The sequence below is a fragment of the Strix aluco genome, chromosome Z (assembly GCF_031877795.1).
Source record: "Strix aluco isolate bStrAlu1 chromosome Z, bStrAlu1.hap1, whole genome shotgun sequence".
NCBI classification, from domain to species: Eukaryota; Metazoa; Chordata; class Aves; order Strigiformes; family Strigidae; genus Strix; species Strix aluco.
The window spans coordinates 6,441,319-6,460,385 of NC_133971.1; the positions used below are offsets into that span (position 1 = coordinate 6,441,319).

At 39.9% G+C, this 19,067-nt stretch overlaps 1 protein-coding gene across 4 annotated transcripts in view; it reads right to left on the reverse strand.

The window, feature by feature from the left end:
• Positions 1-9,810: 9,810 nt before the first annotated feature.
• The window catches only part of VCAN (versican), a 116,646-nt gene continuing 107,389 nt past the window's right edge, over positions 9,811-19,067 (reverse strand). For all 4 annotated transcript variants that reach the window (XM_074812159.1, XM_074812158.1, XM_074812160.1 and 1 more), the window contains 3 exons: positions 13,804-13,948; positions 12,470-12,652; positions 9,811-12,003 (listed from right to left, as the gene is read on the reverse strand). In XM_074812159.1, coding sequence (XP_074668260.1) covers positions 11,873-12,003; positions 12,470-12,652; positions 13,804-13,948 — 459 coding nt within the window. In that variant the 3' untranslated portion in view covers positions 9,811-11,872. The remainder of the gene's footprint in view (positions 12,004-12,469; positions 12,653-13,803; positions 13,949-19,067) is intronic.

Sequence of the window (19,067 nt, forward strand, 5' to 3'; positions counted from 1 at the left end):
CCTTAGCTTTACTGCTTCTCGAACAATGAAATAAATTAGAGGAATGTGCCATCCTCAGCACATGTGAAGAAAGCATAATCTGAGAGCAGCCAATTTATTGGAAAAATAACAAAGCCCTCTTCTTCTTCGATTTCTCTATAAATATGTACATATATATATATAATTTAAGGGGTAATTTTGTCACGAGTCAATCAGCCAAGCCCCCTCCAACAAAGCATGCCAGTGTTTTATCCTTTGGACTTGAGCATGCTCTCCTTTGCAGTGCTCCTAAACCCTTTGCTATTCTTGCCAGGTTTTTCATCAATTGCCCCTGAAGCTGCGAGCCCTGCACCCAAGATTTTCTCTCTTGTATAACCACCTGCATTTCTTACATAAAATAATCAGGATTTTCAGAAATGCATAGCTCACCTGAGCTTTGCTCCCAGCTAAAACACCCAGAACCTTCAAGGGCAACAGGTCAGTGCTCCTGTAAAACCCTCTCGGTTGACACATTACAGAAACTTGTTTCTTCAGCTTTTTCTCTAATTCACTTGCAGAAATCATAGAACGGTTTGGGTTGGAAGGGACCTCAAAGATCATCTAGTTCCAACCCCCCTGCCACGGGCAGGGACACCTTCCACTAGCCCAGGTTGCCCAAAGCCCCGTCCAACCTGGCCTTGAACCCTTCCAGGGAGGGGGCAGCCACAGCTTCTCTGGGCAACCTGTGCCAGGGCCTCACCACCCTCACAGTAAATAACTTCTTCCTTCCATCTAATCCAAATCTACCCTATTTCAGTTTAAAGCCATTTTAATTCTTAACCCCTGTTGCCTTTTTATGCTTGAAGGGGAAAGGTTTTGTAAGTGCTTTCTGTATATTTAAGTTTGACCGAATGGTCCTTAAATGGTCCTCATGCTACTTCAGTAAAATACACAGGCAAGAAAGAAAAATAACCTGGTGTTTCAGGACTGTTGTTTTACGAGGACAGACTGATAGCCAAGAACTTTATTTGCTGTGTGGCGTTTGTTGCTGTTAGCCTTCTCAGTGAAGAGGAGGCAAACATTGCACACTCCTGCTTCAAGGTTAAATCTGAAAATTGATCCTAATATGGTAACAAATGCCAGAGCTCTCCTGAGGTAGCCAACACACCCAGGGGGAAAAAACCCAAGGAACATTTTCACTGAAAACACTCATTTTTACACTCCCATTAGTGTTTTCTGCTTTTATAAAGGATATGCTGCCACCGTGAAGACCCAAATGGCAGAGGGAAATAATATATTTTTTCCCTTTCAGTTTCAAGCAACTTTAACAGGGGCTGTAATGAAAAATATATTAATAGGCACTGGAATTTTCCAAGACAACTCACCATAACATCATCAATAAAATGTACATAGCAGTTATCAGTGCAAACCTTTATGCCTCAAAGGGCACTTTTGAATGTGTCAGTGCCTGTCTATAACCTGAGAAACTCTTTTTTTCAGCTTGCCATGGAGGCATCAGATTCAACTCTTATACCACAGGCCCTGCAATATTCAGGGTTTTTCTTGAAGTCCCCAGTCACGCAACTATGCAGACTTCATCAAAAAGTGAGAATGTTCAGCCTAGTAGTTTCCAAGCAAAACCTAAAAAAAATGAATCAATAGCATTCCAACATTTCCAAAGTTATGGAAGACATGGCAGGAAGGAAGAAATCCTAGATGACACCTTTCTTAAGAAATCTTACAATACCTGAAGACTTAAGGACTTTTTAAAGTGTTTGGTGTTAGCAAGAGGTTCCGTTGATAAAAAGACTAAGCTGTCATCTTATAACTTTGTACTGGTAGATGGAAAAACATTGAGACCATTAACATCATTTGTGTTAAAATAGGAGAAAAGAGTGTGGTATAAAAGATGAAGACACTGAAATACACCTTCCAAATCAAGTAGAAGCTGAAAGGTAGATACATGCACTGTAACTCTCAAAATCACAATATGAATGTAAGAAAACATACATTCTGATTGTTCAGCCTGATAGATTTTATAAATGACAACTCAAAAAAGTTACGTTCTTGTAGGTACTACCAAAAAAAAAAAAAAATAGGGAGACTTCGCTGGAGTTGTAAGGGGAGTTTTGCCTTTTTCTTAAGACACAGATAAAAGTTTCTTGTAGATACACCATGTGGGCAGTGTGTAACCTGTTGGCGCATTGTGGTGTGTGGTGGTAGAGACCAATCTTCTAGTGCTGTGGAGGAGGTCAGGCCATGTGAGGTCAGAGAGCTTCAGGAGTCAAGTCACTTGCATCTGATTAGGGTAAGAGCATCAACAAAGCAAGAAAAAGGTTTTAGAAAACATGACAAGTTTAGAGCAAAAGGCTAAAAAAATCATTCTAACGCCAGTGCCCAGTAAACACAATATCCCGGAGAAGGATATTGTCATAATGGGTAGAAAATTAAAGTCTACACTGGCATTTTGGCCACAGGACTTGCTTGGGAGACCCAAGCATTGGAGATTCAGTAAGGATCTGCAGATGTAGAGGAGGTGCAGGATCTCCCTCTCTTTCCCAAATCCCTCCATAAGATGGGGTCTGGGAGCTGGGGAGGTTCCTTGTGTTAAAGGGCTGGTTAGCAACATGGGGAGAGAACTGGGAAAGACTGACCTGCAGCAACCAGGAAGGAAGGGATTTTGAGATGCAGCCGGTGCTGCTGGTGGCTGAAAGATGAGGATGGGTACCAGGAGCCTCCAAGGCCACTTCTACAAAACTGAAGAAGCCAAGTGCCAAAATGAACAGATAGAGACCCGTGTAGACAAAGGGAGATCATTGTGATCACCTTACAAAATCACATCATATCGCAGCAGAGGAATCCTCCTCTGTCCTCCTTTCTATGATACTTCCAGAAATTATTTTGCATCAGTCCTTGAGCACATCTCTGTGCCTTTATATTATCCTTGAACTTCACATCATGGATGGTTTAGAGTATCTGAGAACAAATACTGGACAACTCTGCTAATGATCTGGTACTTATAACGATACCTTCAAACTTCTTCCTGGGAATCCTTGCTGAGTTCCCCTGCAGTCAGCTTGCACAGAAACACAAAAATGGTTGGGTGAACACATGAAATACTGGGAAATAGCTGCTCAATATTTTAGTTCACCATTACATACGCCTTATGTCACAAAAGTGGTTGTGGAACAACTTCCATCTGAAGAGTCTGTGGTTGGAGTAAGACAATATAAATGATGAAAGGTGAATTGATTTCTCCAGTTTTGAGAATATAATGTCCCATTTACTCTTGGTTGAATCTGTTCTTAAATCATGTGAGATAAATCCTTAGCACAAAGATTCACACTCTATTAGAGTGAAATTAAGGCTACTAAATATTTCCACTCACTTTCTCCTTAGTCCAGGAGAGATGTTTCTTATTATGATACACAATATATCATTTAAAAGCAAAACCTGTCAGCATTATTAATTTATGAAAGCTGGAGACCATTAATTAATAAAACACACTTCTTGCATGAGAGAGAGGGATAGCTGTTGATTCATGTTGAAAACTGGTTTTAAATGTTTGACCATGGAGCGTTAGGGTGGGATATTACTATTGCGATATCTGAAGACACACAGGTCTCAAAAACATGTTATAAAAAGTAAGGAGACAACAGCAGTTAAATGCCAAGACTATTAATTACATAAATTGTTATATAGAAGATAAGAGAAAGGAAAAATGTTTTGTACTACACAGAATTTACTTGTTTTCCTTTTGTGATCTTTGCTCACCATACCTGAAGCACAAGTTGAAAATTTGCAGTTGAAAAGGGTTCTTTACATGATCTGAGATCAGCTAGAGACATTTACACTCTGGTTATCACACAGAATATATATAGGCCAAGATCCAAAGAGGTGTCTCTGCCATGAGGAGGTCACAGAGGACATCAAGAGGCAGTCCTGCATTTCCGGGTACAGGCAACACTAGATTTGCAAGAAGCTAAGATAAAAAAAGGAAAATAAAACAATGTGCTAACTTTGGTAGACTATTATCATAGAGGTTGAGAGAGTTATTTTGAATGTGCAATATTATTTCTTTGCACAGGAAGAGCAAGATCTATGAACTTCACAGAGGCGAAGTTTGGCTGCAGCAGAGGATGGTTTGGAGGAGATGCAACTTTGAGGGAAAGTGGCCATATAATGCAGCACAAAGTGCCACAAATGCAGCAGAGTAGAGGACTTTGTTACAGTAGCTTTAATCTGCCCCCGCTTTTGAAAAGCCACAATGATTTAACAGAAAGGAGTCTTGCTCCCCAAGAAATGAGATGAACTGTCCTAGTAGCCTGACTGTTTGTTGGACCATGTTTTGCTGCAGATTTAACAGTGTCTGCCATTGCATTACCTTGGCCATTTTAGAACTGGGTTAGCCTACTAGGAATGCCCCAGCTCTTCATACAGCCAAAACCACAGATCATGTCAGAGGAGGAAAGGTTTGAGACCCGACGCCTGCCAGCACAAGGTGAGAGCTCTCATGGGCTCCACAGCTCTTTCTCCATGGGATGAGGTTTGTCCAAGCAGGGAGTTTGCTCCTGCACTAACAGTGACACCAGCCCCAGTTATCCTGCTTTCTCCCTCTTATGGCACTCCCCTGTTATCCCATGCTGGCACTGCCCTCCTCTGCTCCAGGAGCTTGGAGCACATCTCAGCTGCTCAATAGCTGCAAACACAGCAGCCCCAGAGCCATCCTGGACAGTCTCAAGCAGTCCCCATGGCCTTTTTAAGATCAAAGCTGTGCTCAGAGTCAGCTGGGGCAGGGCAAGAGAAAAAGGGTTGGATTTCTGTAATTTTATTCACCTCTCCCATTACAAATATTTTTTTTCTTCCAAGGTTAGCCCTGATGCTGTTAATGATGCCTTGGACTCACTATATTGAGTCAATCAACATACACATATCTGATTTTTTACCCCTGAAACATGAAGGTTTACTATATAAAACTATGTCCTAAAAGGTAAACTCACTTCTCTGTGTCATTACATGTTAGCTAGTATCCAGTATACTGTAAAGCTCAAAAGACTTGCAGACTAGACCCCAAGCTTTTCCTTAAATTTCACATTTGGAATCTCTTCTTCAGGAAGAATCTTCCATTCAAGAGCAACAGTAAGTGATGCTGGATGTCATAAGCTCTTCTCTTGTCTTTAGAAGCAATTTCACTTCAGCAGTATGTTAACGTCACTTCAGGCAACTTGAAAAATCTCTGTGTCTACATTGCCTGTCATTTTAAACTCAAATGTTTGGCTTTACAAGTACAAACAGCTGTTCCAAACTATTTCCAGGGACTGGAAAGTGACTGAAAATGTAGTCCACTCGTACAAACACAGGCTAAAAGGTCTGTCTTAAATAGAGTCCTAAAGAATTGAAGTAGCTTTTTAAAAGAACACCTGTAACTATAGAGTGCAAACAAAAACTGCTACCAATGAGCACGCATGTTTAGGCCAGTTTAGCAAAAACTACAACAGCATATATTTTATATTATGTGTAGCTATCATACTGATGTGCACTTACTGGAGATATCACCGTCTGGTTGGTATAAATTCATTGGTATAAATTCAAATTCCTCCTTAATACAAAGTTAACATGGATTGATTTTCCATTGTCAAATCAATACCCACGTACTTTTCCTCTCATCATTCTTCCTGCTTTTTTATCTCTAACATCAAAATTCCCTTTCATAACAATATTATTTTCTGATGATTTTCATCTTTCTTACTCTGCCTTTGAAAATGTCATTCTGGAAAGCACGCCCACAGGGAGGGAGCCAGGCTGCTGGCAGGGAAAGGACACGAGGGAGAAGGGATCAAAACATCACTTTTTCCAATCATGTTTTTTTCCTTCAAGCAACTTCCACTGGTCTCTGTCAGTGATGGCACAGTGAAAGCAGACAGACCTTTGCTCTGACATGCTGCAGATCCTCTGACGGAGGTACCTGACATAGATGGTTTCTGCAAGGCTCAGTGGGGCGTAATTGATTTAGTACCATGATCAATGACTCTGTGCTGGGCTTAGGATTCTCTTTATAGCCTGAAAGCATGAGAAAATCAGCATGACCTGTTCAGCCTACTGGGAGGAAAACATCTTTATTTTCTCCAAAAGCAAAGGGGAATAGCTGACATTTCAGCTCTGTACCATCAGCCGTTTTCAAGCCGCAAACACCAGCCTGCCTACAGCATCGTTTGAAATACACCAAAGTGCCTGGGTCTGCTGCAGATCTTTGTGTATGACCTCTGCCAAGCCTCTGTGTTACTTTTTTCACTACCATGTAGGAACATTATGTGTAATTATTACCCCAAACACTGTAGTGTAAGAAAGACAGGACTAAAATTCCTGCTATTCTCCTTCTATTGAAGACAACCACACCATTTATTCCCTTTCCTAAACTGACCATCTCCTGTCTTACAGTAATAAGGACTTTTACTGTCATGAGACTTCTCACCATTACACAGTGCAACTTCTAGAGCTTAAAACCTGAAGCCATGTAATTGCTCCTTAAGACTGCTGCACCTGTGAAAGACCAGCACCGATGTTTGCCTTCCTTTTGGCTTCTCCATTCTTCCAACCATCTCAGAAGCAGGCTGCTGGACTATTTCCAGCCTGAATGCATTTCTCCTGGCTATTGATAGCTGAAAATATGGAGGCATTTTGGTAGTGTCATTAATCCATTCCCATCCTTGGAATAAATTCCTCGCTAATACACCTCAAGGTCTCATTTCTCTTTTTTATCTGCATTTACACAGTAACTTAGCCTCTACAGCAGTAACAGCTGATGGCTTCCCCACTTGAAAATATTTATTTGCCATGAAAATCAAACTCTGTCATCAAATTGCACTTTACAGGCTCTTAAGTTTCCTTCCATGTCTACCGATGGAGTGTTCAAATGATACACTTTTTTCTGGTTGATATTTCTGTCCTTACAATGACTATACTTCTTGGCTTCACTGTTTAACAACTTTGTGTGACCTGTAAGCTTTTGTCCATGCTCTGTCCAAACATCATTTGTACCCCTTCCATTGTTCATCAGAAAAACCAGTGTGCTCATAGAGTCCTATGCATATTGCAGTTTACAGTCAATAATACAAGTTGTATGTCTCCTCTGAAAAACAATGCATTTGCCATTGTGCATTAACACAGTTGTACTGAACCCAGAGATTTTTTGAGTCGTTTTTGGTATGCAACGTCTTAAACATTTCCCAGTGAAGGAGCAATTTCCTACTTGGAGAGCTGAAGCCTGCAGGCAGCTCCAGTCATCTTCTACCTCTGGGGGACAGGACAGCATGTTGCAAGCCTTTTCATTGAGCAAAGAACATGACCACCCTTTTTCTCTACCATCTGCACTAAAAAATGGCTCCAGTTCGCACCAGGAGCAATTCATACCCCTCTGCCTACAAATGCCATTGTAGATCACTAGATATGCCTAGAAGCCCTAGGAGACATCTTTGTATCTGCTGCTCCTTCAGCAGCCCTACTCATGCTGAGGAGGAACCGTCTGGGGCTTTTTTTGAAACACAAAAGCAGCAAGACTTCTTAACAGACAAAAACATGGCTCTTCCAATTGGAAAAAGTCAGCATTTACAATGTGGAAACAAGAAAAAGCCAAAACTCAAACTTACTAGAGGTGCAGAGCTTCACTGAGGGTTTAATTACATCCACCAGTCATGCTCTGTCATGATTACATAATTGTGTGCACTAGTCATGCTATACATAGGATCCAGGTTTCAGAAGTTATGTAACAGCATTTAGATTGGTAGCTGCTGCTGCTCCTTATCCTCTTGCTTCATTTCCTCCTCAGCCACCCCAGGCTGCTGTGCTGCTGAGCTTTTCACAGCTCAAACTTGCACTAGCTGTTGGGAGTTTCAGCCTCTCATCCCCAAAGGAATGTCTCTGCTTGCATATGCCGGCTTCTGCGTATGCCCAGAGCAAAGATGATGCCTACAGAAACGAAGACTTTTCACTTAAAGAGCTAATACAGACGTAGACCTTAACCATACCCATAGATTGATCCTCAGACAATGTTCCTCCAGCCACTGCCCTGGCAAAGCAATTTCTGACTGCAAAGCCCTCCTTGCGGGCTGTCCTTTCCATTGGCAGCCCCTTGCCAGCCCATCTGTATCCTGCTGGCCCAGCTGCTGCACTTCCAGGGGCTTATGCTTTCTCCTACATGGTTCATCCATCCCCAGTCTCTGATGAGTCGCTACTTGCAGCGACATCTCAGGCAAAGGAAACTGATGTCCCTCAAGGAGATCTGCCATCAGGGAGCTAGCTGTCTTTTCCTCCCTAGCTTCAAGAATTTGTGCATTTTTTATGGCATAGCTGGGATACAGGAATGGTTCCACCAGTCAGCACCTTCTCTTGCTCTCTGAGAAGCTCTTCTGAAAGTGGTGGCCTGGCTTATCTCTACCCTGCGTGGTGTTAACCTGTGCAGGAGGTGAGCCCTGTGCTCTGAGGTTCATGCTGTCAAGGCAAACACTTAATACCTGAAGGGATAGGAAGATGTTCAGAATAATAATAGCTACTCTGCAGAGATTTTCGTGGGCACACAAAATGCCATTGCTCTCGTGGGGCATTTTGAGCTCTGTGCCTGAACCTGCAGCCGGAGCTTTGGCTGAATTCCATGTGCTGCTGGCAACCCAAGGTGTGCAGTGCACATCTGAACTCCTTTAAGCTAACGACTTTAACCATCAATGCTCCATCCTTTCATGCCTTTCCACCTCATAGTCTACAGCTGTTTCTGTATCCTTTTAAGTGGCAGACAGTGTGTTAGTAGAAATAAAAAGTTTAATAGTTATGTAACAGGGGAAGATTACTACAGGAATACTGCTCTGATATTTGTCTTGCCTGTACTTGTAAAACGGAATTTAAATCAGGCACTTTATCTCTGCAGCAGATACAGGGTAACTTTGAAAAATAAGTTAAAAAAAATTCTGATTTAGCTTAGAAGGCAAGAAAGCAGAGATAAGAAATGCTCACTATAAAAATCCGTATTTAAATCTGTAGTTTTGTCTTCTATCCCTCTACTCCAACCCCAACACTCTTCCACATACTGGAGTTAGAGATGCTTTGTGTAAAGAAATCATGGCACTCATTGTGGTAACGCCCTGGCTTCACAGCAGACCTGATTTTGTGATGCGGGTGCATTTTGCAGGGGGGTGTTATGGAACATATTGGAACATATTAGAAAAAGTCTCCAGAGCTGAATAAAATTCCATTCTCTGTCTAAATAAACAAGCATGGGTAACAGGTTTGGTTTTTTTGTTGGTTTTTTTTTTTTTTTTTTTAATAAGGAATGTTGTCAGTCCTATTTTATTATGCGTAATAGAAGGAGGTGAAAAAAATCAATATAAGCACTGTATCTAACCTATTTAAAACTACAATCACAATGTTATCTGAATGCCTTACAACATTGTTTAAATCCAACAAGTAGACAAGAAAACAACAAATCTATGCAGGGTTTTTTATACATATGGTGAGAAAGTTTGCAAAGTGTTAAAATATTTTGTCCAACCTGTATGTTTCTGGTACAAGGAAGTGATGTGTAGAATACTGTATATTTATGAACAGAGCCTTGACTTATACAAGCAATAATCTACTTCAAAACATACAATGTATATCTTAAAATATCCCCTAAAGCTGCTCATATAAAGTCAAATCCAGCACCTACTAAAGTTCAGCCAGCTGATTCTCTTTGACTCCAGTGGGCACTTGACTAAGCCCGTGATAACTGTGAAGTACCTGACAGTCTAGTTGTATTCATATGAAAAAAATCACATTGCATAGATTTAAACAGGAAGACATGCAATAACAAGACAAGTCACAGTATAGCAAAACCTTGTTTCTTTGGTGAAACAGAAGCAGATATAAAAGTTACAAAGATTTTAGACTTTCATTCACAAAAAAACAGACATTCACATTATACACTATACAAGATAATAATATAAATAGAGAAAAGTATTATGTGCATTGTTTGGGGGCGAGGGGTGGGGATTGAACCAGCCAACACAGTGACGCACTGCCACGTTGAACGCAGGAAGAATGGGTACTCTTGATGGAGCAGTCACTGCAAATTTCTTAAGAGAAGTTGTCTGGAACTCTAATTACTGTTCCGGAGGAGCTATGGCAAGGTAACTTCATGGGCAGCTCTGCCTAGTACAAACTCTTACATGTTGACTGGGTTTCAATTCTTTTCCTTTCCCTTTCAACTTTTAGCATCATATCCCCACACTAACACAAAGGCGTAAACCTCCCATCTGTGTTTTTATTTGTAATGTTGTTTTAAAAGGTATATCATAGGGAACTTAATGTACTTTATTTTCACTGGGGTTTTTTGTGGTGGGTTTTTTCTGTTGTGGTTATTTTTTTTTTTTTTCCTCTGTGCCCAAAGGTGTGCAAGGCACTTTGCAGAAATAACAGTCCTTTCTGTGGAGAGGTCATTTCAAACATTACCTTCTACACTTACTATACACATCCAGGTCAGTCACCGAGCTGACCAGGGTAAGAAATCATAATAGAAAACTCCTACGTACACACTGCACCAACTACAACCTATAATCTCTTTGTGCACACACTTCTTTCTAGAAAGCCAAGATTCTGATTCTTCTGTAAGTTACACAGTTCTCACCCATCTAACTGCAAACAAATGATCCTGTTTAGCAGGAATTTTGTTCTCCAGGGAAATAGCAGTTGAACTGAAAGATGGTTCCAAAAGTGGAGCTCAGGGGCTAATACTGCACTGGCGAGCTCTTTTAATCTTCTTTGCATGGGTAAAATAACATCCAATAAATTAAATCAGTATGGCTTACTTCATTTATTTATGTACGCTTCACAGCTGCAGCATTCATACACAAACATTCATTACTTTATAAAAAGATTAAAAAATGGTTATATATACAAAATTATTTACTTTTTTGATTTTTGTTTGTTTTTTACAAAAAAAATCCCCCAAACACCAGGTCTATCTCCATTTTAGAATGCAGAGACCTGTAATATAGACCTTGTGGTTAATGTTGTGAAAGTAATTTTTTTTTCTTTTTTTTTCTTCTTTTTGTTTGCTTTTCAAAAAAAGTGGCCCTGGTTGATAAAGTTAATGTATTAGCACTTGGATTTTTACAGGCCCTCCTCGTCATACTCAACTCCTCCATGCAGTCCTTTCTCATGAATGGTGAAGCTGGAATGGAGAGCAGAAAAAAAGTTCCACATTGCAGTCCCTAGTTCATGTTTCATGCCACTTTTATGTGCTCTGTCTAAACTTTGCATCACATGGACACAAACTGTACCTTGGATGGGAATTGGCCAGAGTTCCCATTAAAAAAAAAAAAAAAAAAAAAAAGTCATGTAACTTGTGTGTTTATCTTCACCTGATAATAGCAAATTTCAGTCAGTGAAGTTATTTCAACCATTTCCAGCCTAGGTAAACAACATAAAAACAACGTCATAAATGACTGAAGACCTCTGAGGCCGTTCTAACCATAAATATGCCTGAAATTAGTGTGACTTTTCATTTTATATACAGGATTTTAAAAACAACACACAATTAAACAACATTAAAATCATCTTATTTACATTTTCATTGGTGCTAAAATTGAGCTGTTTAAATATTGCAGAAGGCTGGTATATATCATAAAATGGTCCACACCGATGGCATATAGAAAACTAATAATCTTTATAGGCTGGAAATGGTTTCCTTTTATCCCCATAAGCACTTCTTTTTTTTTTTTTTTTTTTTAAATTTTCTGATAAACACCATATTTTTGCAAAATGCATTGTGAATACCGCAGTCCATAGTTTCAAAACAATTTGATAATACTCCTATAAGTGATAGAAAAGGCACAGAAAGTTATGACTTTGGCTGAAATGGTGGAAATCCCCATTCACCATTTAGCTCTCAGCGCCTTGAGTCCTGCCATGTTCTGATCCAGCGATGATAGTGTTTTGATGAATTTAATGACGTTCCCTTTCCTGATGAAGAATGTTTATAGTAGTATTTCTTAGAGTAAGTCCTTTGGTATGTGGACGCTGCAATAAGAAGGAGGAAAAAAAGGAAATTAATTTAAAATTATTTAACTATGAATGAGCTGGCTACACTTCACATTACAGTTCCCTTTATTCTTGATTAATCAGAGAGTTAACAAATGATTAACTGCTACTATTACCGTGTTATAGACAGAAGCATCTCTTACACACAGTTAAACCACTGCTGCAGAAAGAATTGTTAGTGTTATTAAGAACCTGTTGATTTCAGGGGCTTTGTAAGAGTGTTGTTTACTTTAAAAGAATCTTAGTGGCTTCTGTACAAAACAGAAGAGGAACATTTTCATTAGTTTTGGAGGCCTGCCTTTTTCCTACAGATGGAGTAAGAAGTATTGCTGTTATAAATTGTCATACCAGATTTTCACTTCTCAACATATATGCTGATTCCTTATTAATTTTAAACTAGTTTATTGTTTCTGATCCAACACTGTTTTGCTTTCAAAGAACTCACGATTCATGCAAGTAATTTTAGGCATATCCCATCTTCCATTCCCTTGACACCGGATGGTTGGAATATGACGCTGGATGAAACCATCTTTGCAGTGATATCTAATAAGGGAGTTGATCTCATAACGAGGTTTCATCTTCCCAAAGGTCTTTGCATTTTCCACAACAGGAGGCTGACCACAAGCAACTGAAAGGAAGAGAGAACATAACCCAAAACATCAGTTTGTAAATGCACTTCTGAATATGGTACTGTCATCTCGACCCTGGCTAAGGGATGATGTCAAGGGACCTCAGTTAGACTCCCAAGAGACACATCCAAATAAGGACAGGGAGATCAATCTTTTCTGTAGTTCTCCTGTCTTGTAGACCAAATACAATAATGATTAAAATTGGAAAACAGCAGGTAGTATTGTTAGTGTCACCTTTTTGGTTTAAATTTCTGATGTAAATTTGAGCCAAAAAGGTTGTCATACTCACAGAAAGAAGTGATTTTTACTGGAAAGCTGCAAAACCTGAAAACCAGTGAAGTTATTACAAGCATTTAAGAAAAAAGTCTCATTTTCAATACTTTTCAGGTCTTCCTCAACAATAGACTATTTAAAAGCACTTAAAACTGATAGATTCATCACGGCCCAGAGAACATGTTAACGAAAAATTGTAAATGGTAATTGGGAACGATGGAGCACACACGAGATTTTGTCTGCTTCTTTACTTTCCCAGTCTGAAGAGGCAGAGGCAATACCTAAAATATTGCTATACAGCTCCTGGTAACAGGTTTCCTGTAAGTATCAGCTCCAACAGTGTATAAACCAAACGTGCTTTCCAGATTGCAGCGGTGCCATTAAACTAGGTGGTTTTGGAAAAGAGTAAGACAAAGGTCAGCATTACTTGGTGGATGAAAAGTATGCTCAGCTGAAGCTGAAAAGCTAACTACATACCAGTGGTTAGGCTGCCTGCTCCGACTGCCTACTACTAATATTGTGCTGCCCACATACTTCAAGGTGATGCCATCCCAGGAAAAAAGAGCTGGTAATATTTGCATGGTATGCAAGTGAAGCAGGCCTGCCAGGTAACTGAATGCCTCTTTTGCTGAGATCTGTACCTAAGAAATTTGCCTGGTTTTAACCAAGAGTTTCAACTGCGTAAACGTTTGTGCCTGACTCAAGAACAGATTAAGTAGAGGTGTAATATGTGGATACAGACAAAGGATGATTTTGTGAGGCTAACTCAGTTGAAGGCTCACTGTACTGGTCACCAAAAATCAGCTAGAATTTGTCATTTTAACTTTATAAATCTGGGGCTTAGAGAATTATGCTGTTGTTACTGGAAAGTTTGTACCTGTTCCTTTCTTGCAGGTATAAGTAAGGTGATAATTGCATGGCACATCATTCCACTGCCCATTCTCATGCCATATTATAACAACACAGTCTTCTCCAGCAGAAAAGAAGCTGTCTGGCTGGTTTGGTCGCCAGTTCTCATATTGCTGCAGAAAAGAGGAGCAAAACCATTATTTCCAGTGCCGGAGTATGTTTACATTCCATTTTACAGAAGAACACATAATATTACCTTTGCTGAAGAGCAATCGCAATTGTTTGATTCAGGCTGTTAAGCATGAACTAAACAAAGCTAGATTTATAATATCCTCCCACTCTATTAACAGATTATCTCAGTGGGAAAAAAATATTCTGATCTAACTTCTCACGTACTGTAAACTGATGTCAGAAGAACAAAACAAAGTGACACAATTCAGTGCAAGCAAAATCTGATCCTAACTGTGTTGAAACACACTCTTTCCTACATAGACAGACATGAAGTGGAATGGCGGGAAATGCAGTAAATGGCCCATAACCCTTGTTAGTCCACATCTACTAAATGGCAAATTACAGGCTAGCTTCTCAGACTCAAATTATTTATTCTCTGACCTAATTTAATAAAGTCATTCAATGGGATGATGTGCAGAATTAGGTGCAAAATAAGTAAAGTTGTCAGAATGTGCCCCCAGATCATTGCAGATTGATATTTCCATTAATGAGGCCTAGGTGGCAGACTGAGCATATACAGCAGCCTTTCAGCTTTAGAAATGACGATCCAAATTCTGCCCTCTGTAGAAAAACTAACTCTAGATATCTATGAATACATATGAATAAAACCAGAAACTGGCACGCTAGGTTTAGAAGTAGAAATCTGATTGTCGATATGTGACCAAAAAAAAAAAAAAAAAATAGAACCTTCAATTACCCTGAATACAAATCTTTACTGGGACACACATCTGGCATATTGATTTGGGCAGGCTCTGTTCTTTGGGGTCCAAGCTGGCTACATGCGTGTCTGCACTTATTTAGCTACACAGCTCTGCAGCTTTCAGCTCTGTATCTGCCTAAAGATACGTGCCTACCAAGAGCTGCGGATGCTGGCTGCTGCCAGGTTGTGCACAGCTCCGTGCATGGGCTACACCTGCATTTATTCCTCTGTAGAATGTGCTCTTTCAAGCAGGGGTAAGCTCATCATTGCACAATGTAATTTTTGGATGAAAATTAGGGAGGATTGAGCCTGTTTTTTCAATCAATAAGCTGGAAAAATAGAAACAAAGGGACCATCGCACCAATTAAAAATCTACACACTAGTCCTTGATAAGGGACATATAGCCTACTGTCCTTGCAGTTAGCAGAGGTGGGATAATCTTTATCCCATGTCTTGTTTCATCTTGATCCCAAATGAAGCACCGTAATTTGGGATTTGCATAATGTTATATCAAAGAAAGTGAGAGAAGATTTGGGAAACTATACTTAGTCATTTTCTTTGGGATTTCTGTTGTGTCACTCCAAGAAGAATTTAATGAAGGATAAAAATAGATATCTGAAAGAACTGGAATTCACATAAATGCCAGACATTAACCAGGCAGCTAGCCCCTTGTATGGTCAAAATGACAGAGTTTCTACAGTGCTTATATTTTCCTCAGTGATTACATCTTTCTGTCTAGAGCTGGCCCATATAAATGTCATAAGAGTTTAGCTTTCTATTTTCTTAACTTTATGAAATTACCACTATTTACTGCCTGGGCGAACACATTTTAGAAGTAAAGTTAACATACCCCACACAAGTAATATTTACCTTACAATGAATCAAACTATGAAAAAACTGAGTTAAATACTTAACCTTTTCCTACAATGTGTCATCTTAACCATCACAGGTTTTAATTATCCAAGCAATTTAACAATCATGGTCTAAATAAATTTGTTCTGCACTGAATTTATTACCTCCAATAAAACATTCCCCTTTTTATGTGAAACTAATTTAATTCCATCTCTACATTTCAGTGTTTAATAGTCCTAAACTACAATATACACTAACTCATTTACTTAAGTCCAGAATTCAGCATTTCACATTAGCTTATAAATCAGAGTATGAGTTTTGCAAGCACAGTAGCCAAATATCACACATATGAGTCAAATTGGATCTGTGGTGTGGGGGCTTCCTGCAACACCCTGTGCAAAAAAGAAAAGCAAGCTCTCTGCATATCTCCTGAGCCAGCAGGTAGGAAAACTGGAGGAAGGAATATGCCCAGGCATGGTGTGTATTAATGTAACTTAAAAGTGGTCCAAGACCCTTTTTCCAAAAGGGTATTTTGGAACAGCCACTGCGCCAAAGACCTTTTTACAGCAGAGCGGGTTAAGGATGCAGGAGTCTGATCAGAAAAGGTCAAGCTACCACAACACAGAAGGCTACTGCCTGCTAAACCAGAAATAGCTGAGCACACAGACACATTGAAGGGTTAGGCTTGCCAATGGTGTTGCCCCAAACACCTGCTCCATCTCCTCTACATGGGCAGCTGTGATGCACCTTCAGGAGCACCACAAAGTCGAAGGCATTGAAGGAAAATTGGTGCACGTTTCACTCATGCTGCAGGGAAGCCTGCCTGAGTATGGTGGAGGAGGGGTAAACAGAAGGAAGTGATCACCTCTCATTTTCTCCTCTAAATGTCTTACTACATAACCCAAATGAAAAGTAAGATTTGCTAACGTAAGTCTGCATAAGTGTGTGCATGGTTGGTTACACTGCTCAGGTGATGGGCAGCAACTTCTTAAACTGAGGCAGTCCAGTCGCTTTCAAGAATATGCCCAGACATATGGACACAGAAAAATTAAAGGAAACAGACAGGTTAGTGGTAGAAAAGTTTGATCGATAGCATCCTGATGGCAAAGGAAAGACTTCAACAAGCTTTGCAGCTGTTTCTTGTGGAAATGATACTAGAGAGTTGTTTGCTTCCATAGGGATCAGAGTGTGGGAATGAACGATATTTAATGGCTATTGGGGGCGTGTGAGCTGAAGGTGCTCAGCAGCTTGCCAGCTCCCACCCTAAGCACATAGACTACATATGTTCTTACTTGCCTTACCATAATGACTCCAAAATTTGTGTTTGCTTTGCTGGCAGGGCTGCAGCGTAATGGCAAAGGATTATATCTGGGCCCTGTGGTTTATTCAAGAATGTTTGATATCCTCCAGCGTGACTTGCTGTTACCTCACATCTGATATCATCATTGCACGGATTTATTTTGGCTGAATAACTCTGATTTTGCATGAGTTTAGTGCCAGAATTGCTTAGCAGAGGAAGTTCCAGACTGCTGAATTGCTTTCTTAGGTCTCCACCCAGCTCTTCTGTAGTTTTTCAATTCCTTATTTAGCCACTGATAATGGGATAATGATACAAAAAGATTCTCACAGTTTGAGTGGAATAAGCTGCTAGACAAATAAACTAATATTTTGCTTTCCTCTTATGGATTACGTTTTTGCATGACCATGAGCGTGATTCTGGTTTTCAGTTACAGTAGTGTAAATCAGGGGTGACTGCACTATCTCCAGTAAACTTACATCAGCAAAAAATTAATGGGAAAAACCAAAGCCTGTAAGTCACATACTGATTTGTACTGCTTATTTCCAAAGGTATCCCTTACAGTCTCTCATACCAAGCATGCTAAGCCTCCCCTACCCTTGCAAGAAGTGCAGTAAGCATCTAAGATACTCAGGTCATTATTATTCTGTTGGGAAACAGTGTTCAAAATATTCTGAACATGATGCCCTTTTTGAAGTGGCTATGTCATTTAAGATCCTTGTATTTCAATGCATCACTGTCTTTTAGAAAAAGATACTGTACAAAAAAAAAAAAAAAAAAAAAAGGTTAACCTCATTCCTTGGCAACATGTATCATTCAGGTTTGTTTGTTTTTTAAGATCACATCCAAAAAAGATCAGCCATATTCACAGACGAGCCAAAAACTCCTGGCGTCATTCCAGCCACCCTGCTGCTAGGTTATGTCTTCATGTAAACTGTTATTGTCTCAGCAGACCAATGAAACCTCACTAAGGAACACTGTGTTTGAATTGATAAAGCTCAAAGACATCCTTTTGCCAACAACCAAGCTTTGGTCAACACCTTCAGCAATACTCTTAGCTGCATCTTTCGTAAGAGATGACTTATGTTTCTGAAAACCTAAATAGGTTCAAATGCTAAGTTAATACAGGGAAGAAAAGCTGCTACAACCCTTTTAGTCCTCATCAGAAATGCTTACACTGGGTGATGGCACAGAGGGACCTAAAAATTATTACTACCCTGGTTTTTAAGCAACATTACCATAACACGTGTGAAGTTTTCCCCTGGATTAAAATGTAAAACACTTCCAGACTATAAATTTTAGGACATATAATCTTAATTATGTACATGACTCGAAATGTACTTCAGAGGAGGTTTGGCCCACTACACTTTTATCCCCCAGCCGTAAAGCATGCTTTGCTGAGGTGGCTGTGGAGACTGAAGCTGGGGATGCAGCGGAGTGAAGGCTGGCAGCACACACCTCAGGCTCAGGCAGCAGCCTCTCTGCAAAGCTCTTAACATGCATGAAGGCAAGACACTTGGGTTTTTTTAATCAAAAAAATGGGGTTTCTATTTAATCAGATAACTGCAGGACCTAGCCTTTGGGATAGGATTTTGGTTCCTGTACATCCATTTGGTCCTTCGGGAGCCTCACGACTCATCTGTCTTGACTTCATTTCAGGCTGAAAACTGGAGCTGCTATTATGCTCTTTATGCCTGTAATTATACCATAATAATTAATTAATCTTTCTTGTACAGGTTTTTCTGTTGAAACCAAAGCCTGCACTGACACGTTGGATTTACTTGTTCTAGCTTTCTCTGCTAAAGAGCACTGAAAATCTTCCTGCAGAAAGAGGGAGGATGGTCCATGGGTTAGAGCTGCATCTGAGACAGGGTTCAGTTCTTCAGGCTATACGTGGCATTAGACAATGCACTTGGCTGGCTGATTCCCAGTCTGTCAAACAGTGACTGTATTCTCTTGCCTCACAGGAGGAGCTTGGTTACAAAAGCCCATGAAAAGATTTTATTAAGTTCCACATTTTTGGGGATGATTTCCTTATATGGCTTAGAATTAACTCCCAGCCATAATCTGCCAGTTGGGTGACAGGCTGACTTTTCACATAAATTAAATCTAAGAAAGCCAGGATTATAGCAAGAGCTGTAAAGAATCTAACTTTATTAGCTAGTGACTACTTTTTCTCATTCAGAAGGCTGCTAATTAAACTGAATGAGCA